The sequence below is a fragment of the Callospermophilus lateralis genome, chromosome 9 (genome assembly GCF_048772815.1).
Source record: "Callospermophilus lateralis isolate mCalLat2 chromosome 9, mCalLat2.hap1, whole genome shotgun sequence".
Lineage (NCBI taxonomy): Eukaryota > Metazoa > Chordata > Mammalia > Rodentia > Sciuridae > Callospermophilus > Callospermophilus lateralis.
Window position 1 is genome coordinate 26,218,610 of NC_135313.1, and position 25,462 is coordinate 26,244,071.

A 25,462-nucleotide genomic window follows, 5' to 3' on the forward strand; every position below is an offset into this window, starting at 1 on the left:
GATAGGAGCTAATACCCAAACCTGCTTCATTCATCTGGTAGAGAAACCACACAGGCTAAAGCAAAGGTGATAAATGCAAACCTCACACAACTGCCTTTAAAAACAAACAAACAAACAAAAACAATCCTTGCCTTTCTCACTCTTTCTAGCCCCAAATGCCTAACCTTCAGAAGGAAAACACTGAAAAGATGCCCATTTTCTGTCCTCATCTGCCGGTGTTGCCAGGCCCAGATGCTTCGCAGTGAGGCCGTGTAGTTTTCTGCAGATCCACCCTTGAATGCTAAATAACTCGGCTCTGCACACTCCTCTCACTGCGGAGCTCAGGGAAATGGCAGCCAGAGCAAGGAGTGGTTGGCATGGCAACAAGGAGAAGAAAACCTGCAACCTCTTGTATTGTGAGGCTAGCCTGCTTATTTGCCTCTGGGGGTGGTGTGGATGGCTTTAGTCATTTTGCAGGAGAAATGGCTTTGTACTATTTTGCTCTGCATAAATCGATGAGAGATTAGAAACAAACAATAGGTCATATTTTAAGTAGGATGCTGACTTTTATTAGGAAATCTCAAATCTAGCAATGGAGGCAGGAGAGAAGAAGAGTAAGAAAAGGCAGTATGAATTTTCTAAGATTGAAAAAGGGGAATGGAGAGAAGCTTAAAACATACTTTACCCTTTGCATGTGAGAGGTACCAAACTTTTCCTCAATCATGCTTCCAGGCTTCTACCGATAACATCAGCAACAATAAACATATAATATCTATCTCTTTATCGCTATGCTGCTTCAGTCATGTGGGCTTTAACATGCAGGACCAGGTTATAGAAACCCAGATCCTTTAGAAGTTCTGAGGAGGTGACAGCTTTCAGCTCTTGGACAGGAAGTATCTAAAGAGCCTGCCCCAAATGTTGGAAAAACAAAGGGCTCTTGGAGAATCCTGGAGTGTAAACTGAAGAAATGCCTTTCAAACTTTTCATTGACTCGAAGATACCCCGGGGCACTGGCTTTTGATGGTCAAAAAGCCACTTTACCCGGTGACTAGTATTTCTTACTAGTGTTCAAAGCCTTGTAACCGAGGACAGTCAAAATCACCAAAGCCCGATTTTAATACCTCAGTGTTTCAGCATCTAGACACATCTTAGAACTGCTTCCTTTCTTTCTTCACTCAGGCTAAAAACTGGGAATAAAGTTGTGATTTTATGTGATGCTTCCAGGTGCATAAATGCTGCAATAGAAGAACTGTCCTCTTTGTCTTTTACAGATAACTGCTGCGAAGGGCTGTGCTATTCCAAATCTGCTAGTGGGGTCATGGAAAGAGCATGGTCTGTCTACAAACCAAGAGGTATTGATTCTTGTGTTTATCATGTGACCTGGAATGGATGACTAAATCTGTAAAGGGGATGACTGTAAAAGGTCATCTTCCTTGTCCCTTCCTCTTTTCTGTCATTTTTTTCTACAACTATATGATAGAGAATGAACAGATTCCATTAGCGTTTTCTAGTAAAGGACAAATCCTGACATTTACAAAATTAATTCTGGGAGTTAAGTGAAGAAAAAAACAAAACAAAAAACACTCTCATCCAAAAGAGTCTTGAAAGCTTTCAAAGTCAGCAGCACATTAATAGAGTTAAAAAAAATATGATAAACCATAGAAAAAACCCCACATCACTTCTTAGGGATAGGAGAGTTCAGAAGAAAGAAGAGGCACTGGATTTCTGAGTACTTGTGGTCACAATGCAGTTCCCCTTACTGTGCAACCCTGGGAAAGTTATGTAATCATTCTGTGCATTAAAAAGGAAGATCCTAATGATAGGAACCAAAATCTGTGGATGTTCAGGTCCCTTATAGAAAATAGCATAATATTTGTATATAACCTACATATATCTTCCCAAAAACTTTAAATAAATTCTAGATTGCATATAATACCTATAACAATGTAAATACTATGTAAATAGTCTATATTGTTTTGGAAATATTAATAGGAAAAAAGTCTAAGAGCCAGACCTAGTGGTACATGCTTATAATCCCACTGACTCAGGACAGAGGCAGGAGGATCACAAGTTCAAAGCCACCCTCAGCAACTTAGCAAGCCAGCCTAAGCAACTTAGTTCTCTAAATAAAATATAAAAAAGGCTAGGGATGTGGCTCGTTGGTTTTGTGCCCCTGAGTTCAATCCCAAGAACAAGAACAACAACAACAAAAACCCACACACACATAAAAACAAACAAACAAAAAATATACATGTTTGATATAGATGCAAGCTTTTAAAACTATTTTTTGGTGCACAGATGGTTTTATCTGTGGATGTGGAACCCACAGAGACAGAAGGCAACTGTATTTCCACAATAGTTCTTTAAGCAAGTCTTGAAGGATGAATAGAGAATTAGAAAATCTTTTCCATTCTATAGTTGAAAAGTGAGCATCAGTAAAATGATGGTGTTTTACAGAGGAAGGTAAGAAATACAGAACTGCTTTGTTTGCAAACTCTGGTGTTGGCTACAAGAAAAGGCTATATTCAAAATGATCTTATAAATAGATACAGGACAGATAGGACCTGATATTGTAGATAATGAGAACTCAATGGAGTGAGACCAGCCACATTGCCAAGTCATGTGCACAAAGATTGCAGAAATTAATTGTTTCATGTCCTTAAAATGTCATTTGAAAGGTTACTCTTTTATTTTCCACTTTCTAAAATGATTTTCCAGTCAAAATTTTACAGGTTTTATTCATCAGTTCTTCTGCCCTTTTATAAGCAACACTATGTTATTTCAATGTGAATTCTCACATGAGTTTGGGCCCTGCTTCTGGGTAAGAAACTTAAAAGATGAGGTATCTAATTGTCACTCCAAGTTGGAACTCTGTAGGGACCAACTGCATTCCTCTTGCTTTCTTTAATAAAGTGGAAAAGAGAGGAAGGGATTATTTCAAGCCATTACTCTTATTATTCACGCTTTGGAAACCAATTTAAAATGATGCTTTGGCCTTAATATAACAAGAGTTTTCCTAAGGGGCTAGGTTCTCCATAGTTTCACATTTCTTTCTTTATGCTTCTGTGACATGGCTTTTATAAAGCACACTTTAGAGCTGGGCTTGTGGTTTAGTGGTACAGCTCTTGCTTAGCATTAAGTAAGGCCATGGGTTCAATACCTAGCACCCCCTAAAACAGAGGACACTTAATGATAGGAAAAAAAATCTTAATGGATCACTACTTAGGGTCCAAAAAACAATTCCACTTCTTTTTCTATGAAGTAGCTTTAAATTGTATGGAAGGAGACAATATCTAAAGAAGTAAGTTGAAAAGAAATGCAATTTAAAATACTGTTTTCTAATATTCTCTGGCATTCCAAATCCTGAACTCAGTGCAAAAGATAAAAAAAAACGAATGAAATGTCAGTTGTATCTTTAAAAATAATTATGGCCTATAAACGACTTTCTCAATGGGAAGAGTGAATGAGGGAGAATAGGGTAAGATCCTTTGTTGAAGTAGGTTCACCCTAATGAAGGAAGGCAAGGAAGGATGACCTGATGTTTGCAACTCATGGGTCATGCAATCCTGTGTAGTGAAATGAATAAAAAGAAACAATTGGGGAAAAGATTTACTTCTAAAAATGAAGAGAGAACTAAAGCAAAGAAGGAAAGTAAAGATTTTTATACTCAACCAGTAGTGAGTCCAGAAACCATGACATAGAGCTAAGGACCTGAGTCACTGGGAAGTGACCCCTATTAGTAGTGTCTTGAGGATTGTCCTTTTCAGAGGAAAAACATGCAGTACACTGAGAGACTGTATGTGAACAAGAAAAGAGCGGGTTGGTTTATAATTGCTGGGTTCTCTGTAAAATTATCACCTCAAAGTCTCCGTCCTCAAGAGATAGCATTTTTAAAGCCCATATTTGAGATTCAAAATCATTTCCTTTTAGTGGATGATTTTTATTACATGATTTATGAAATAGTTATCTATAAAACATCAATGATAAAAATTGTTATTTTATTAAACTAGAGTTTGGAGAAAAATTTAATTGCACATTAACTTATCACTGGAATGTTCTTTGTAGGTCTGAGGGAAAAAAATCATGTATTTTCCTTTTCCTATAGCTTTACACACATACATATTTTCTGGATTCAATAGTTGGCCTGTTATTTTTAGAGGGAAGTTAGCTTAAAATCATACCAAAGTTTGGGTTGAAAACATGGCTCTGATAACCCACAGCTGATTATTTACCACCTCCGTCACTATGAACATTTGTATAAAACTCTTGTAATCAATCTCCGAAAAATAAGATTTGTTTGATACACATTGAGCTGACTTCAAAATTAATTCTTTAAAATTTTTTTTCTTAGTTGTAGATGGACACAATATCTTTATTTTATTTATTTTTATGTGGTGCTGAGGATCCAACCCGGGGCTTCACACATGCTGGGCAAGCACTCTACCACTGAGCCACAATCCCAGCTCTTAAAATTGATTCTGGATGTTCCTGAAATCATCACTTGAAAGAAACATCTGTTAGTCTCTTCTAATTTTATATTATTTTCTCAAAGAAGCTGGCAAGGACACACTGACCTGGCACATAGATATCTGTGATGCTCTTACATACTTCCATAAGATCAATAAACAAATGGAATAGTGAAGGATGATGGTTCTCCACTGCATGACCACCAAACACATGGATAGAGAATTCTCTATGGATAATTTTTTTTTCTACAGTGCATTATAAGCCCACAGAGAAGTCAGTGAGTCAGCTGGTGAGCATTCAAGGGACTAAGCTAGACGTTTCAATGGTTTTTCAGTTGCTTTGAAAAGGACTTTCTTCCTTTTGTATTTGCATACTCATTCATTCACTCACTTGATGCACATTTGTTGAGGTCTGCGGGTGTAATGCCAGGTGCTGCCGGACAGGATGATGAGAAAAACCTTGGTCTACCATATCGTCTCTTTTCTTCTTCACAACCATATGCTATGGCATACCCTCATCCCTCCATGACTACAACCCTTCAGTGTCCTCTTAGCTAATGCCCCGGACACCCAAGTCCTTCCCTCACCACGTTATGTTACAAAATGCTGTAGAAAAATATTCTTTGGTCAAGAGTGCCTGCTGTCTTCAATAATACCATCTTTACCACCAATATTCATGGTAATTAATAGCTATTATTTCTTGTACCATTCACTTTATATACTTTACCATCTTAGTTTAATTCTCACTATACCCAAGAAAGGTTAAAAAATAATAGTTTGTTTCATTCTTAACTAGAATGTCTTACCAGTAGGGTGTATTGAATGTGCCTGTTGAGTATTTGCATAGTTTCTCAACTCCTTGAATCAGATTGGACACTGCTACCTTCTTTCCCTGTTCTACATGAATTTCTGCAGGGAACCTGCTTTGTATCAGAGCAATTTCTGAAAATATAACTTTACAGAGTTTTTTTTATCTTCAAAAGGACGATGTAATATTGAAGCTGTGAACTATCCTGAGCTAGGAGTTCACGCAGTGTTAGACAGAGGTTGAGCACCATTGTGCTTCCCTAGGATGTTTAAAACACCTCATTGCACACCTGTGAATATGTCTGGCAGCCCAAGGTGCATCTGTACACAATTTGAAAACATTGGCAGTAAAGAGAAACAATCTCTCTTCAACTTTACCTTCACATACTTCTTTTTGGCAGTTAACATACAGTGCTCTATATTCAAACTAATTGCTGTGAAAGCATCTGATCCACAAAGTTCAGGGACCATTTCTTGCACACATTCTGGAATAGGGGCTAATGAAGTACCTTATGTACAGAAGATGCTCATCAGGAGGTTAATGACTTAATGGACTTTTATAATTTACACTACACATTTGTGTAATTTCTCCTCTATCATTTGAAATGCCTACTATGGTTCCCTATTAAATTTAAATATGCCTATATTCATACATACATACAGGTCTATGAACATATATGTATATATGGGTGAGTGCTGTGGTACTTGGGGTCAAACTCCAGGACTTGTGCATGTTAAGTACACACTGTACCCCTGAGCTACACCACTCCCTTAAGTAAATTTTTTTGAAGAGAATGTGCAATCCCTCTGTGTTGCAAATTAGTTGCTGGAGTACAGAAAACAAATCTTGATATAAGAAAGGGATGATTTTGAAGGAGAGCCTTTCCTACTACTTGAAGTACACTTATTCTTTTGCAGGGTAGGTTGCTGTCTGCAAGTTACTGAATTCAAATACATTGAATTCTGAATTATAAAACAAAGGAAAATTATGATGAAGAACACTTTAGTGTGGGCAAATGTTCCTCTACACCATTGTGGTAATGCCACTAATGATAATACCGTCAATGCTAGAGTGATTTCTGGCAGGAATCATACTTAGAAAAGATGTGTTTCTGAGTAGATTATATTAATGTTCTCTCTGAAGCATCTGAACATTACTTTTTAAAAAATCTGAGAAAGTATGAATGGTTCCTATATCTGTACATGTATGTTTTCTTTCCTTTCTTTTTTTTCTTTTTGCTTTCTCTTTTGAAGGCTTAGATTTTACATTTCTGTCCCTCCAAATCCACTGAATTTAGATCCAATGTTATTTGAGGGGATCAAAAAGAAACTGAAGTTTCCTTTTAATGAGTTAAAATGATGAGAATTTTTAGCAAAATATGCATACATGGAAAGATTTATATATACAAATTAAAGGGGTGAAAATTAAACAGGTAAATGAGGCTGAGAATACAACTAGTCTAGGGAAAGTTAGCCTAATTATCATGATTTTTCTCTCATTTTGGTGTCCATTTCTCCTCCTTGGCCAAAATTTCAGCTCTAGTACTAGTGAAAGAAGACCAACATTGCAAGTTAATTCACTTTCACACGAAAAGGACTGCAAAGCCCAGAGTAGAGGTCCCTTGGTTACCTGCTGTTTCTCTGTCAGCTGAGGTCAGCTCTCCATTGATCCCGTTCTCTTTGGTATCTGAGTAGGTGCCCTGTGACCCATGCTCTCCAAAGGTGCCCTCTTCATCCTCTCTGTATGGGAATCCATTGGCGCTTCGGACAAGTCCTTCCCCTGCCCCGCCTTGGTCCTTCATCTCAGGTGGATGTGGATGTGCAGAAGCTTCTGTGAGCTGAGCCGAGGTCCAGTGTGGCGCCTTGGCTTCATCTTTCCGTTCGTCTGCCATTCTTCAAAGCCCTGTAATTTCTCCTGTAATTGGAAGAAGAAAATTGGTCATGGCTTTGAGCAAATCTGACCTGACATTAGTTTTATCAAGATAGGGAAAATGTGTAGCAAATTCAGTGGTTTTCTATAGTTGAAAAGACATTTTCGATAACCCTCTTTTAACATCAAGAATTTGCCATTGTACAGACATTGGGTTTTATAGACCATTGCTGAAATATTTGTTCTTTTAATATAAGATCACCATCATGGCTACAAATGTCAAACCTAACGTTTAACATCTAAGGATACATCTTTAATTAATGCCCATTGACGTGTGGTATTGAATATTGACAGCATGGTAGAATCAAGAAATCCTTCTGCATAGGGAAAAAGACAGTGGTCAACATTGCAGTTTCAAATGCATTCAACTCAAGCTAGAGATGGGTATCCTTTTCTGAATATGGTGAACTGAAAGATAGTTTTGACTTAATTGTCAATGAACTTTCCTTAACCCTATCTATAAAGAGGAAATGACATTTTTTATTAACATAAATCTTGCAGAGAGAATGGATTAAAATAGAGCATTAGACCCATGTCCCTACCTGAGGGCATTATTTCAAAGCTAAGTCAAATAAGATCTGAAAAAGTGAAATCATTGACACATAATAGGAAACTGTAAATTATAGGAAAAAAATGAAGCAGCTGTGGAAGGGGTGTTCTATAAATGCTAAGTGAATGGCAGATATTGCACGACCTTCTTTTAATGCTGATGCTACTAAGTTTAGAGATGTAACTGATGAGAGGTGATTCACCACTCAGTTTGGAAAGCTGTTGTCAGTGATGCAGCCTCATTGATGGCTTATTGTACCCCTAAGAGTGACAACATAGGCAACGACTATCTCTGATGGAAATTAAGAACACTTTATTTTTTTCAAAACAGTAACCAAACAGGTAAACAAAAATGGTATTAAGACAAGATATTTCTCACTATCAAGCTTCACAAATAAATTAAAGGCACCACAAATAAATTAAGCTTGTACGAAGGTAGGCCTCTCTACCAGGTTTCTAAGAAGCACCTGTTTCTTGGTGAATCTCAATGTAATCCTTAGCTTGCTCTGCTTTCTATTCATAGCAGGAAGAGCTAGATGAGTTAATTCATCAAAAAAACTTAATTACAACAACAAACCTCTCCCCAATTATTTCCCAAATGCATCCTATTTATATTCCCTAAGAACATATGTTAATAAGATGTAAAAGTTAGTTCTTAAGACACCTGTTGAAGGGCTTGTGAACAAATCAGGGAGAATCCCTTCATCACCAACAGTGTGCCAAGAACAGTACCCACAGGAGAGTTGTGTTTTCTGTAAAATGAGGATATCAAAGCCTAGTTTATTGACTTGTTACAAAGTTAAAACAGAATAAAATAGGGTTCAACACAGTCCCTGTTCTGATCTTGATGAGTAAATAATAGTTATGGCATTTGTCATTATTTTCCTGATTGTAGTACAGCCATTCTTTGTACCACCAGTCAGTACCTATAAAACATTTTAAGTAGATTTTCTGGGATTGTCAACATAGTAGCTGGAAAATTTGTTCAAGTACAACAAAGAGAGATACTTGTAAATCTGTCTCCAGATATTGCATAGGACTGAAAGAACATCCCTAGACAGGCATAGCAAATGTCCCAGAAATGAAGCCTGATGGGAAGAATGTATCTTCAGAATTATCCTCTCCATATACACAGGTGGAAAAGTAGGTTCATCTTTTGTAAAGGCAATTCTGCAATACCCTACACTCTATTCTGCCATTGTCTTCAAATGAAATATCAAAATATTTATTTTGAGAGCCTAAAGGTGGTGTTTTTTGACTTACTATGGTATCTTCATATGTCTAAGAGATGGAGGAAATTATCCAGATTTAAATTGTGACCTCTGGATTACAATATTTTATTGATGGACTTAACTCCCTCAGCATCCTAATCTTTATATTCATCAATTTCTTTAACTTTCCTTCATCAGAATTAAAGTTTCCATATTCTTATGTAGTATTATGTATTTTATGTGTGAAATGAATATTGTAAATAGAACCTACTGCATACAATTTCTCCAGTTTTGAACACCTTGCACTAGAATGGTAAATTTACTATAATTAATGAACCAACATCAATACCTTATTATTAACAAATTTGTAGTTTATTTAGACACCCTTATTTTTAGCTAGCATCATTTTTGTTTGTCTCAGGATCCCACCTAGGACACTACATTTAGCTTTCACGTCTCCTTAGATTATTTATGACCTTGACCTTCCCAGGTTTGGGAAGTACTGGACAAATAAATCATAGGATATCTTTCTACTGAAATTTAACCTTTTTTTTTTTCATGATTAGTTTTGGGTTATGTGTTTTGGGGAGGAAGACCACACAGATAACGTGATCAGATAAGCTTGGGAGATGCTGAGCTACACATATATGCATATGGAGAACCTTCTGAGAGCTTTGGATGTGCTGATGGATATTTCATCCTCAGTGATGCACAAAGCCTCCCAAACCAGTTTGCAGAACCATTTCATGACCCCACATTTGTGAATATCTCTAAAAGGATGGATCTGTAATGATTCAGGATTGTTCTTTAACCCATGTTCAAATCTAAGCATTCTAGTCACTAGATATTCAAAGTAAATAAAAACAACAAGAGCACTTGCAAATCTCTGCTAAATTTGTCTGTGCTCCCTACTCCCCAGGGTTCTTTGGAACAGATTTCTCAGTGATCAAAAATCTCATCTTGCACCTAATTAGCCAATGCCTAATAGGAGTGAGTGAGTACTATTAAGTCATCATCCACTTACACAGTTGGGATCATTTATTTGCAAGAGACTAAGCATTTATAAAGTGAATTCCTAGGAGTTTAATGCTTTAGAGCTTTGAATTTTTTAACCCTAATTAATCAATAAACAAAAACTAATTTTGGAAGAAAGAAATGGCTATTCACATTGATTTCACTTAATACTAATGACAAATAAATGAAATTTGTTGCCTAAAAAGCATCATCCGAGTCTAAGAGGATGGATCTGTAAAGATTCAGGATTGTTCTTTAACACATGTTCAACTCTAAGCATTCTAGTCACTAGATATTCAAAGTAGATAAAAACAACAAGAGCACTTGCAAATCTCTGCTAAATTTGTCTGTGCTCCTCATTCCCCAGGGTTCTTTGGAACAGATTTCTCAGTGATCAAAAATCTCATCTTGCACCTAATAAGCCAATGCCTAATAGGAGAGAATGAGTACTATTAGGTCATCATCCACTTACACATTATCAAACATACATGTTTGATAACGCAGAGTAAAACAAATACATTTCTCTAACACTGATAGAAGGTTTAGTATCATGAGTTATGAGTCCTAGTAGTCACTCTCTTAGTTAATTCTAGGTATAATTTAATAGAAGCTATAGAAGAGAAAGCAAGTAAAAGAATTGAAGCACAACAAAAGAACAGATTTAAAAAAAAATCATCTCAATGTAAAACACGGGTACCATGGAAAAACTCAATTCATGCGTTAGAACAAATATCCCAGTTTTCAACTTACTTAGGAAAAATTTTTATATAGCATGCTAATTAAAACATGCTTAGAGACCCATTCTGTTGCTTGTGGGCAGGTCTGTCCACCATTGCTGCTATTATCAGATTTTTAGTACACTGAGATTTGAAATGGATCTGCTTTTTAAATTTTTTCATACCTAATATTATTTGCTCTATACTTCAAAACTCCAGGGTTTTGTTTGAGTATATTTCCAGATACTAATGAATTCATACTTTGTGTGTGTGAGAGAAAAATTTGAATTTGCCTGTAGGCAGCCCAAATGTCTGCCACCACTGTTTAAAACTTTCTTTTTTATGATTGTCCTTGAATTAAGGATCTACATAGCAAATTAATTTATACTGAAATTTAGAAATAAAATGTTTGATCATATATATATTGCTATTTCTGATAATTCTTAGATAATCAGGGAATAAATCTGTTTCACAATTTCCCTGAATTATCAGAAAGTTTAAATACTTAACTAAAGTAATTACCTCATTCTACATCTTTGGCACTTATTTCATTCTAAATCTTTGGTACTGTGTTATGTTCTTTATTATAATTTAATTATAAAACATATCAAATCTTTCCAGAAACCAGAATGTATGCCATAAATAAATAATGACTACACATTATCTTTCAACATTTTACTTAGGGCGTTTTTAAAGAAAATTACGTATTATTTAGTACACTGTAGCTCTTATGTTATTCAAGTATAGAAAGTGAAGAAAATACAAAATGGATATCAATATTTCCTACACAAATTGTTTTATAAAACTTTAATATGTCAGACCTTTCAGATAGGTTATGTATTAACAAACTGTAGCAAAAAAATCTGATACATTGTAATAAACAACATTACTTAGTTTGAAATAATACTTTAATTACCAATTCAAGAAAATGTTGCTAATAAGACAATGATAGCTTTAAAATGACAAATAACTTACATTGGAAATGGTCAGATAACTCAGATTTTCTGGATTCCTGTAAGGGTTATAAAACTGGGGATGCATTAAAGCATAAAGCACTTATAAGCTATTTTTTTAAGTACTTTCATCTGTCACTGGGTTACCTGGATATTATTGAACATGAAAAAAGTAGTTTGATATGCCCTACTAGTTCCTGCATTTTCTGTACTTAAGAGCAAATAGCCAATAGATATATCTGTTTTAATTGTACCAAAGATTGTTCCTGAGTACATATGCCCTCAGGGCTTGTAGACAAGAAAATAAGGTACATCTGTCTCACATTCCCTCCACTCTTTGCAAAGGATAAGGAAAAAGTAGATGCTCAGGAAAAAAAGCTCTGCCATCTTTCTGAGTTACTGATAAGTTTATTTCTCTAAACAAATCCAGGACTCAGAATCCAAATCTGAAATACATTGTATTAAGAAAGAAGCCATTTCCCAATTTTTCCACCTACCTAAAAATGAATCAGAATTTTCCATATTTTTCCTTCAAAGTCTGAAAAGTGTTATTCAAAAGTTAGATGTTTACAACCAAAATATGATGGTGATATACAAAATCACCAAAGCATTATTTAGTTGTCATAAATTGGATTTCAAATATTTGTTGAATGTTAGATGAATTAATCATCAACTCTCTACTTCAAGGTAAATAGAGAGAGGAAGGGTCTACCAGTTGTGGATGTTTAATCAACATGACCTCAACAGGCAGGAGGAGAATGATTTTGAACTTAATTTTCATAGATATAGAATTTGGCAGAAGAAATAGAACTCAAGTTCTGCTCCATTGAAAGTACATGAAAAATAACACCAAGTAAAATAAATGACTAGACCTAAATAAGAGTTAGTAGAATAAAAGAAAACACATGATATATAAATATCTTTAAGATAAATTATTGCAACACATTCAAAAAAAAGTTGCAAAGATATGAAACTGAAAAGCTCTTTGGTGGTCATCCCTTCCAATGTGTCTTGAAGTGTTTTCAACCAATGCCTTCCAACAGGGATAAAATAAACTAGAAATTTTTAGGTGTGGGACTTGCAAATCAGCATTTTAATAGGTGACTCTGATACACCAAAGTTTGAAAGGCTGGTGGTGCTCAGCTAAGCACCTAGGAATTCTGAAAAGAACAGGAGGTGACAGCAATATACAAACAAAATACCACCGGTAGAGTGATTGAAAAAAGATGAAGGCGACCAAGTTGATAGGTCACATGACATTCTCACAAGTGACCTTTCACTTCCTGTGACCAGGATATTTTTGGTAAATGGATGGAGTCCCATGAGGAGACAAACTGCTGTTATTCTACCTTGAAGGAACTAAGGTATTCTCTGTTGTATCAACTCCTACTTGAAAGAGGCAGAAATATCTGAAGAGTCTTTAAAATGACCCACTGTCTGTAGTAGAAACAAAAACAAAACCAAAAAAAAAAAACCTACTTCATGTTGTGAAAACATCTATTCCTTAGCCAGTTTATCAACATCTCTAAGTTGCCTTTTTTTTAAAAAAAATAATAATTTTCGTTGTTGATGGACCTTCATTTAATGAATTAATTTTTACATGGTGCTGAGAATTGAACCCAGTGCTTCACACATATTATGCAAGTGCTCCACCACTGAGCTACAACCCCAGCCCTCAAAGTTGCCTTTTAATGCTTATTTTAGATTACTCCTTGGCATTCATTGATGGCTGAGGACAGAAGTATACTTGCTTAATTTTCTTTCCTCTCAGATCATTATAGAGACGGATTTGGGGCAGTAGGCAGAGTGTGAACATGTGGTAAATACTTCTGAACTCACAGTACTCAAGCTCTCAGAAAAGTAACTGAATGATTTAATATCTAGTTACTTCAGATGTGTGTGCTAAACTTTACAATATTAGAAACACAGAAGTAGTCACTGATTAGAGTTGTTATTAGTAGCATTAAATACTGTCAACAATGATGAAAGAAAACACTGAAGGCTTGGAAAATCTAAAGAAAAATTTCATGGTATGTCAGATAGGCAGATCTCCATTTTTATAATTCACTTGGCACAGATAGTTCTAGAATGTTTTCTTTGATATGTTCTGCCCTATTATCATGTATTGTGGCAGATCAACAGAAACACTGGGCTTATAATTTTGTGTTGCCACATATCCAAAGAGGAATAAAAGTCTAAAACAACCAGTTACTCAATATAGTCAAGTACATGAATATTGTCTCTTTTCCATGTAGGTTCAATAATGTCTTACACTATTACTATCCATATCAGTGCCACAGAAACTTGATTTAGTCCCTAAAAGTATCAGAATTTCATGTAGAATCCATATGTTTGCTTATAAATGCTGAGGAGTTCTAAGATTAAATATTTGTTGATAAACTGCCTACAATCTTGTTTTCCTACACTTTGTCTTCTATGCCATCCTGAGGGAAAGGTGAATGATAGCACTTGAAAAAAACTAAGCTGAACACCAGATATCTGTTTCATGCTGTTTTTCACTAGGTTGATTGTAAAATATCTAAGATATATAATAATATGACTCCTTCTGCATCACACACCAAGGCTAATTAACAAGTAATAAAGGCAGTTGGTGGGTCCATCCTATGTTATTTCAGATGGACGACGACATGGAATACGAAACAAGCAGGTGTTAGGTTATTGTTAAGACTGGATTAATAGAAGTAAAACATAATTTCAGGCAACTTGGAAGTGCTTAACTAATGCTACCAATTATTATTATATTATGGTTTTTATTGAAATTTTTCAGCAATAAGATCTAATACATGGTTTGCCCCATACTGTAAAGCTAAGACCAGAGACATAATCTGAGAACGACCTTAGAATTTGCCACAGAGATTGGCAATGAGAAGTCAAAGACACCAGTATCTATTCCATTGCTATATCTTTTACCAAGCTTTGAGAACAAGGACTGGGTTAGGACCTAAAAAGAGAATCCAGGTAGCAGCACTGACTTCATTGGTAACAACCTACCGTATTAAACTGTATAAAATTTTTTTAGGTGACTGCGCTATTCAACCTATACTTCATAGCTGTATGTTATTCTAAAGTTCTTTTTGACAAGATATAAAAAGACAAATAACAATATTCATCTCAGAAATAAAGCATATTTAAATGCACTACAGCTTCACCTCTAACATGTTCAGATTAAAATGATACAAATATAGTAAGTATATGCAGACTTACAACATGCTCAGTCATAGCATTTTTTTTCTTTGCATTTCTTTGAAATTTTGCATGGTATCCAACTTTATAATCCTCTGGGAGAATGGGTGGCAAGATTATATGGAACTCACCACCATCCCTCCCAGGACATATATTTTGGCCCCATACTCTCTTTCCCCACCCATGGCTCGTTAATGTGCCACAGCCCCAATGTTGGCCAGGCCTTCAGAGCTTGTAACCCCAGAGAATTATAGAGGAGACCATTCCCCAGCCAGTTCCATATTCCCTGCTAGCTTTCCCATGTGCCAAACTCCAAATAACTGCAGCCACAAATCACTTCTGCCAGTCACCTGGCCAACTCCAAAACAGAAAGACTTAGGGGCATTAGCCCTAGACTTTTTTTTTTTTTTTTTTTTTTGCCTTTCCCCCCTCTTTATTATTGTTATTTTTAATCTTTTTTTCCCTTTCCCTCCTTTTCATTTTTCTCCTGCTTGCTTTATCCTGTTTTTAAATTTTCCTTTGGTTATCTTGTATTAGACTCTACCTATTTTCTTACACTTTCTTTTTTTTTCTTCTTTCTTCTTTTTGTTTTCTACTTTTTAACTATTCTTGTTACTTTCTTTTGTTTACCTCCTAATTTTATTCTGTGTTTTATTTTCCTACCCTTTCTTTCCTGTTGTTGTTGCTCACTGCTGCTGTGATTTGGTTGTTCTCATATATTTCTTGTTTTCCTTCTTTTTTTTTTTTTTCAGTACTGCAGATTGAGCCTGGGACTTCACTCCACTAAGATGCATCCTCAGCTCTGCTGAGAGAAACTGCACCAAACTCCAGCCACAAGTTTGTCCCACCTTAATGTTGGTGGATACTTCAACTGAAAGTCATAAGTGAGACGTAAGCCTCCCCCAACCCCCACCCAATGCCATATCCAAGAGGAGGCACAGCTAGGGCAGTCTGATGTTTTACTCCTAGACAGTCACATCCATAACAGCAAAAAGCAATAACACAACAGTTGTAAATACTATATCTACAAAGGTCCTCAGCGTTGGTTGGTCCCACACCTCACCTTGCTGGGTATGAGTGCCACAGAAGGGAACTCTGATCTTGGCTCCCACTTTACATGTGAAGAAACACTAGGAGTCTCTCAAGGGTCTAAATAGAAGATAAAAGCTTTCGGACTTTCCCCATGATGGGAACAGCTATTATTGGAATCACTTTCAAGTAATAGAAGCAATATCAACAGTGCCCATAGATAGGGACTTCCACTCTCCCAGTGGGAGTTACCACAGAGGGTGCACTTCACATACTTTGCTGGCTATACCACACAAACCTATATTACCAGAGGGACTCTACTCTTGTGAGACCTAAAGAGAAAGTGGATCCCCTCAAGGTCTAATACACTATGTATTGTGTCAAAATCCACCAATCACAGCCAAACCACAGGGAGATAACACAATTAAGTCCAACTGGAATTAACACTACCCAACACACAATACTACAAGACACATCATCAAGAGAAGACTGATTATTAAGAAAGTTTTTGCTTAAAACTGGAAAAGATATCCACCTCAACATATGTATAAACCTCAGTGTAGAAATACAAATACATGAGAAAACAAGGTAATAAGACTTATCCCCAAATTTGTAATTCTATAGTGGCCTATTCCAAACATAGCAAAATGAATGAAATGATAGATAAGAACTCAAACGAATGATTTTTTCAAAGCTTAATGACTTTTAAGAGAATACAGAAAACAAATATTGAATTAAGAAGGACAAGACAGGAAATGAATGAGAAATTCAATAAAGAAAGATTTTGAAAAATTACCAAACCAAATTCTTGGAAATGAGAAGCTAATAAATCAAAACCAACCAACCAACCAAACCAAGCCTCACTGACACAAAAGATCAAACAGATGAATATCAGAACCTGAAGACAAGTCTGATGAAATATCACATACAGCAATAAAGAAAAAGATCTCTGGGACACACTTGAAAGTTTGAACTTATGCATAATTGATATAGATGAGGGAGAAGGACTATTAAATAAAATAACAGCAAGAAAATTTCCCAAATTTTGGGAAAGACATGGACATTTAGGCGTTTAGGTACGGGAGGCATTTAGAGCCCCAAAGAGACATAACCAGGAAAGAACTTTCCGTGACAGGTTACAGTTTAATTGCCAAAAGTGCAGGATAAAGAAAGAATATACAAGAAAAAAGCATCAGGTCACACTTAAAGTTAAACAGATCAACATCAGATTTTTTAGCAGAAACTCTAAGGCCAAAAGGGCATAGAATGATGTATTTCAAGGGGCTGGGGTTGTGGCTCAGTGGTAGAGTGCTCACCTTGCATGTACAAGACCCTGGGTTCGATCCTCAGCACCACAAAACAACAAATAAGTAAAATAAAGATGTTGTGTCCAACTATAACTAAAAAATAATATATTTTTAAAAAGAATGATGTATTTCAAGTCCTGAAAGGGAAAACAAAAACGTCCCTGCCAATCAATATTGCTATGCTAGAAAGTTTATCCTGCAGAACTGAAGGAAAACTAAAGATCTTGTAAGATAAGCATAAACCAAGGGAATTCATGAACACTAAGTGTTCAGCACTGCAGAATACATTTATGGGAGGAAGAAAGATAAAACATGCAAAGAATAAATTCCACTAGAATAGCAGATATGCAATTGAGAAATAAGAAAGAATAAAATATTATCAATATAGTAAACCATCAAACTTCTAAGATGAATAAGAGAGGAAGAAATAACAGAATATCCACAACAATCAGAAGAAAAATAACAAAATGACAAGAACATAGCTTTCAATGCTAACTCTGAATGTAAATGGTCTTCATTCTCTAATTAAAAGATACAAACTGGTCTAATTAAAAGACCAATAATATTCTGTTGGGAGTCACCCCAGCTCCAAAGACTAACCTCCCCATCCCCCGAGAAGAGACGTCCATTGATGAGCCCTGCTAACTCACAAAAACATGATCCTTACCCACCAATCAGACTAGCCCTGCTGGCTCACATGATCCTTACCCACCAATCAGAAAACACCCCATGCCAACTGTCAAACCATTCTGTCATAACTGTCAAACCACCCCTGGCTCTATAAATATGCAGAGCTGTTCCTCAATAAACGGGCATTTTCTCTGACAACAAGCCTTGTTCATTCTTTCCTATTCTAAGAGAAATATTCTTATAGAAGAAACTCACCTCATCTGAAAATATAGACATAGACTGAAAGTTAAGTAATAAAAATGATATTCCAGGCAAATAGAATCTGAAAACTAGAAGGATTAGCTTTATCTATATTTGACAAAATACTTTAAAACAAGAGACAAAGAAGGTCACAGTTTATTGATCAAGAGAACAATTTATTCAGTAAAATATAATGATTATAAGTATATTTACAGGGCTGGGGTTGTGGCTCAGTGGTAGCACACTTGCTTAGCATGCGTGAGGTGGTGGGTTGTATTCTCAGCACCACATACAAATAAGTAAAATAAAAGTCTGTCAATGACAAAAATAAGTAAATAAATAAATGTACATAAATGTTGGCACACCCAATTTTATAAAAGAAACACTACTACACATAATAGGAGAGATGGGATCCAAAGCATAATAATGGGTAACTTCCATAACACACTCTCACAAGTATCAAGATGCCCCCCCAAAATCAATAAAGAAACATCAGAATAAATTATGCTCTAGATCAAATGGATCTGACATTATAGATTATTCCATCTAACAGCAGCAGACATTTTGATAAATGCACAAAAATTCAACATCCCTTCATGATAAAAGCCCTTAATAAATTAGGTATAGTAGGATCATGCCTCAATAATAAAGGCTCTTATAATGAATAAATATATAAATAATTACACAAAAAATAAAATATCATACAATACAGGCTAATGATGACAAACCCATAGCCAATCTCATGCTATATTGGGGGAAAACTAAAAGCATTTTCTCTAAGAGCAGGGACAGGTCAAATGTGTCCATTCTGACCATTCATATTCCATAAGTATTAGAAATTTTAGTAGAGCAATTAGGGTAGAGAAATAAAAAGTATAAAATAGGAAAGGAGGAAGTTAAATTATCTCTGTTTGCTTATATTTGCTTATACATAGAAAATCCAAAACACTGTATCAAAAGTCTATTGTTAGAACTAATAAACAAATTCATCAAAGTAGTACCATTCAAATTTAACAAACAAAAGTCAATAGCTTTTCTATATACCAATAATCAACTTGCTGAGAAAAGAATTCCATTCACAATAGCCACATAAAAGAAAAAAAAATAAGAAAGAAAAAACAAAACAAATAAAACCATAGGAATAAACCTAACCCAGAAGCTGAGAGACTTTTATAATGAAATTGTTAAAACACTGATAAAAGAAACTGAAGACACTAAAAGATGGAATGATTTCCCATGTTCATGGATTGGGAAAGTTAATATTACTAAAATGGCCATATTGCCAAAAGTGAGCTACAGATTCAGTGCAATTCCTGTCAAAATACCCATATCATTTTTCACAGAACTGGAAAAAATAATCCTAAAATTCCAAAGGAGGTAACAAAACATAACAACAAAATAACAAGAACTACAAAATAAACACACTAAAGCAATCTTGAGCAAAAAGAGCAATGCTGGAGGCATCACAACACCTGATTTCAAAATATGCTCCAAAGCCATAGTAACAAAAACAGCAATGGAATTGGCATAAAAACAGACACAAAGTCCAATGGAATAAAACAGAGGATCCAGAAATAAACCCACGCATCTACAGCCATCTGATTCTTGACAAAGTTGCCAAAAACACACATTTTGGAGAAAAGACAGCCTCTTCAACAAATGGTGCTGGATAAACTGGATATCCACATGTAAAAGACTGAACTAGATCCCTATTTCTTCCCCTGTACATAAGTCAATTTGAAATGGACCAAAGACTTTAACATAAGAGCAGAAACTTTAAAATTAGTAGATGAAAACATAGGGGAGACACTTTGAGACATAGGCACAGGCAACAATTTCATGTTAGGAATCCAGCAGCTCAGGAAACAAGCAAAGATTAACAAATAGGATTACATAAAATTAAAAAAGAAACTTCTGCATAGTACAGGAGACAATCAACAAAATGAAAAGAAAACCTTCAGAAAGGGAAAAAATCCTTGCCAGATATTCAGCTGACACAAGATTGATATCGAGAATATATGAAAAACTCAAAAAAAAGTCACCAACAAAACAATTTAATCAATAAATAGGTAAATGAGTTGAACAGACACTTTTCAAAAGAAGTACAAATGATCAATACATTTATGAAAAACTGCTGAGCATCTTTAGCTATCAGGGAAATGCAAATCAAAACTACATTGAGATTCTTATCTCACCTGAATCAGAATGGCTATGATGAAACAAAAACAAAAAAGTACCAAGTGCTGGCAAATACATGGAGAACAAAGAACCCTTGACGCTGTTGGTGGGAATGTTAATTAGTATAGCTACTATGGAAAAGCTTATGAAGGTGTCTCAGAAACTAAAAGTAGTATTACCATAAGATTCATTGATCTCACTCTTAAGGAAATGAAGTCCTAACCTGAACAAATCAAGTCATCATACAAAATAGATATTAGCAAACCAGTCTTTACTGTGACACAATAGCCAAGTAATAGAATCAGCCTAAGGGTCCATTAACAGAGGAATGGATAAAGAAAATATGGAGTATCATTTTGTCCATAAAGAATGACATATTGTCATATTTAGGGAAACAAATGGAATTGGAGGACATCATGTTGAATGAAATAAATCAGACACAAAATGACAAGTATTATATGTTTTTTCTCATATAGGGGAAACTGTTGGGGGCGGGAAATGAACTGAAATTAAAAAGGGATGCATAGAGACTGGGAAGGGGTCTGAGGTAGGGGACAAAAGACTCTTTGTTTTCCTTTAGGGGTTTTATAGTATCAGATTAATGTGTAGTCTTTAATAAAATTTGAGCTGATTTTTCCTGATGTATATAAGGGTATATAATTTTGTTCCTTTGTATGTGGATTTCCAGTTCCTTCAACACCATTCAATGAAGAGACTATCCTTTAACCACTGCACGAAACCTTATCAAAGGTCAGCTGACCATTTATATTGGTTTATTTCTATGTTCTTTATTTTGTTTCATTGATCTATATATCTGGATTTATGTCAATAGCATATTATTTTAATTAAGGTCCTTATCTAAGACACTTTGGAATTGGGAAAAAAAATAATGAAATGAAACTTAACCCTTACATTAATACAGTCTACTTAATAAGCTTACTTTAACAAGCTACCTTATAATTAATATTTCTGTATTTGTTTCATCTAATTACCAACATTACAATCTATCTGCTTATTAAGAGAAAAGAATGTGATCATGTTTCATACTATTTTGACAGATATTAATCTTATTATTTTGAGTTCTATTTGTGGACCACTCATACATACATCAAGTTCAGAAAACCTCCTTTTCACTAAAATGTTCTGTTTCAGAGAATATTTTGCTGCTCTTCAATTTAGATAGAATTACTCTTGCTTGATTTTGTTCAGTGTGAGAACTATAAAGATCTTTTGGGTTCCAGTTTTTCTTTTTTCATATGTGACAGTGAGTTAGAGATGCACGTGAGCCTTCTGGGGACTGCACTCACATGCAGTGACATGAAGGAAAATGCAAGGAAACAGAGATGGTTAAAATAGTAGAAAGCCTGTATGGCCAGAGATCTGGACCTTTCATTGAGATGCACTGATTCACAAATTAACGAGAATGTATGGTGTTTTCCTTTAAGTTTAAGATCCTTGACAACTCATTTATTATGCTTCCTAATATAGAAGTCAATAAATATTTATACCAACTTTATTCCGGAAATTTTGTTAGGCACTAGAATACAATGATGGTTAAGATAAGGACTCTGACCACAAACAGTTCAAACTCTATTGAGAAAGACAAATGTATTTGAGAAATATGTTTCAAGATAACACAGTAAATATAATAATAAGAAGGTGAAATAGGTGGTAAATGAATATAAACCTGGGAATCATACCTATGTAACAAGAAAAATGCAAAAATGCAAAATACTTACATTATATGTATTTTTAAAATATACTAAAAAATGTACCCAACTACTGCATCTAAGGGCAGTCCAAAATCTAGTTAAAAAAAAAAAGGTTTATATATATAGTTGTTGTTGTTGTTGTTGTTAGAGAAAGGTAAAATGTTAGCCATATAAAACTAAAGTATGAGTTATATAAAACAGAGCAAATCCTTTTCTTCCCTTCTTTTTCTTTTTGTATTTGGGGCAGGCTGTGTGCTAAGTTCTGCTGTGCTCACTGCTGACTCTAACTGTGACTCACAGGGATTCTGAGCAGACTTGAAAGCAGCCTTGTTCACTGCATCAGCTGTGGGCCAGAAAGGAAGCAGACAGAATCCTTATCATTTGGAATTCCCTCACAACTCAGGTCTGATCCAATTGGGTCAGCCTTCACATACAGTTTGACTTATCTCTTTGAACAGACATTTCTTTGTATGCCACATGAATTCTAAAAATAAGGTCAATTTTTATGGCTTGTAACTTGTGTTCTGAATAAACTTCTGTAGAGATCCGATGTGACATAAATTCATTAAATCCACCAGGCCTGACACGTATATAATTAGTTTATGCTTATGAGATATTAAAAAATCGAGCTGACAAAAATATTCAACTAAGTATACAGCATAATTGATTTCTCTACAAAGACAAATATCCCAATCTTATATGTAAAAGCCTCAATGTAATAGAGGCATAGATGTGACAATATTTTATGGTAAGTCTGTACAAAAACAGTTCAATATAAAAACAGACCCATCTTCTGCAAATCAGGCAAATTGACCATTGGCGCTTGACCAAGAGCATACAAAAAAGGATTTGGAATATGCGTTAGTCAGCTTTGTGTCATTTGTGACCAAAATGCCTGACAAGAACAATTTAGAGGAGGGTAATTTTATCTTGGCTCATAGTTTCAGAGATTTAGTCCATGGAAGACCAACTCCATTGCTCTAGACTCAAGTGAGCATCAAGGCAGAAATGGAGTTGGCTGACTATGAACTGAACCTTAGAAATTGGTGAGAGCTCAAATAAACCTTTCCTCCTCTAAGTTGTTCTTGGTGGATATTTTGGTCACAGTGGTGAAAAGCTAACACAATGATATTACTATATTTTTTCAGTTCCATTTGCTTTTAAAACAAAGTCTCCTTTAAAATTCTTAGCTTCCAAAAACAAGACTAACACTAATTGTGAGCATATGCCAAAAAGGAACCCACAAGCAGAAACCAAGAAGGCTTACGTGCTGCTTTCCAAGGCACCATAGCCGTCTGTTGCAGAGAAAGGTCTTTTTGACTGTTTTGGCCCTTTGCTCTTCATTCAGGAATTGATTACTACTGGATCTTTCCTAGAGTTCTGCTCACAATGGATTTAAATGACTCAAGCTTTGGCACCCCCTCACTGAAGTATTTGCTTTTGTGAATTCTAAATCTCTCTTTCAGAGACTACAACTGTCTCTGAATGAAACTGCCTGCTGGAGTAATTACCGAGCACATGGTATGACTGGAATCCTCAACATTCATTAAAAAATAGTGCAGGTGGGTAGAAAAGAGTAAAAAGAAAAAAAAAAATCACAAGAAATGATCAGGTTTAAGTAAATCATGGCACTGTGGGAGAAAGATCTGACAGATGCACTCAGAAGGAATCAGTCCCCAAGTTCAGCTGCTGTGTTTCCACTTGTCACTTCCCATTCTTCTCACACAGAACGAAGCATCGATATGTCTTTCCTCATATAAGTATAGAAAAGGCCAGTTTTCTTAATTTTAAATGCTCTCTGCCACCAGGATAATGTGATTAAATTGCCAACAACTTTCAAAAGGAAAAAGATTTTTTTTTTCTTTCAAGAGAAAAACCAGTGGTCATAAAGTGACTGTGAGGCGGTATTTTCACAAGAACCCTAACACTCCGTGGTCACAGGAGACTGGAACTTGGCAACAAGTTGTTAAGCAAATAGGCTGATTTCATGGAATATTTAGCTGATAGAAAGTCTTTTACAGAACACTGATATAATATTCCATTCATGTAAAATAAGCAGATGCACATCTCCCTTCCATGTGAATGCCAATGTTTATCATCATCTAAATATCGACAGAGCAAATGGAAATATGATGTGAAGCTTACACAGGACTACTTGTGGGTTCATTAAAACATCAAGATTATTTAAATAATTTTGTAAAAGTACCAAATACTGTGGGGTTTTTGTTTCTCAATATTCTACCTTTATTTCATCATAAAAAGGCACATGTAGTTGGCCTGGTGGTGCACACCTGTAATCCCAGTAACTCTGGAGGCTGAGGCATAAGCATCATGAGTTCAAGGCCAGCCTCAGCAATTCCAGTGAGGCCCTCAACAACTTAGCCAGACTTTGTCTCAAAATAAAAAATAACAAGGGTTGTGGGTGTAGCTAAGTGTTAAAGCAACCCTGGGTTCTATCCCCAGTATCCAAAAAAAAAAAAAAAAAAAAGGCACATCTTTCTTCAGCTCAAAAGCATTTTTATATTTTTATTGAACTGTCCCAATTCAAATTTTTGAAAATATGAATTTTAGGCACTTATCAAAATACAAATATTTATTTTATTCCATAGCAAGTCTTTTTAAATCTATTAATCTATTAATTCCTTTAACAAAACTTACTGAAGAAAACCAAGAACAGGTCTCAGACATGCTGATAGCCACCATCATTTTGGACACAATAACTGTTTCTATAAGATGTATATTAAAATATTTTATTTGTGTACTACTATAAGAATTGATGTGGCGAGCCAGCCATGGGCTGTGTGTGTGAGTTATGTGCATTTGAGCACATGAAGGAACTAGACTGACGGTGCTGCTCTGACTGGGCTCTGTGATGGATGTGTCCTTTCCTCTCGCTCTGCCTGTGATCCCACACAGCACCTTTGATGGGTGTGACTTTCCAAGATGTCAATCTGCTGGCCCCAAGACATCACCAAGCAACCCCCTGAAACCCAATCCCTTGCCTTATTTGGGTGGAACTTTCTCGAATGTCTTTCCCCCAGTAAACAGGAGGGTTTCAGGTGTGCTCTCTCTCTTTTGCCTACCTCTCTGGCTTCCCTTGTGGGAGCTGTGGTCAAGGAACCAACACCAAACCCTTAAAAAGGTATTTCCTGTCTCTGTGTGGTTATTTAGTAGCCAGCCCAATTCACCTGGAGCGACCCTGACTCAGTCGCTTGAGGCGGCAAATAAACTTTGACAAAATGGTATGTCTAATGTTACTCAAATTATAATTCAAATTTTTAACTCTGTCACATGACTGAGACCTATTTTGGCCACTGCTTAAACTATTTGATTCAAACAGTCAAATGTATTATTTTGTAGATAGACTTCCCCATTATAACCAATAGTACTAGTCATTTACCCAATTTTTTTTTTTTTCCTTTTCTTTTTCCTAAACACTTAGGCAAAATACATTTCCTAGCAATTAGGTGTGGCCACATGACTGAGTTTGGCCAAACAGCATGTGAATGGAAGCAATGAGGTACACTACACTTCCAG

At 35.6% G+C, this 25,462-nt stretch overlaps 1 protein-coding gene across 5 annotated transcripts in view; it reads right to left on the minus strand.

Annotated features, from left to right (window-relative positions):
• Positions 1-25,462, minus strand: part of Map2 (microtubule associated protein 2) — a 277,851-nt gene that overhangs the window by 64,816 nt on the left and 187,573 nt on the right. For all 5 annotated transcript variants that reach the window (XM_076865590.2, XM_076865589.2, XM_076865588.2 and 2 more), the window contains exon 5: positions 6,883-7,167. In XM_076865590.2, coding sequence (XP_076721705.1) covers positions 6,883-7,144 — 262 coding nt within the window. In that variant the 5' untranslated portion in view covers positions 7,145-7,167. The remainder of the gene's footprint in view (positions 1-6,882; positions 7,168-25,462) is intronic.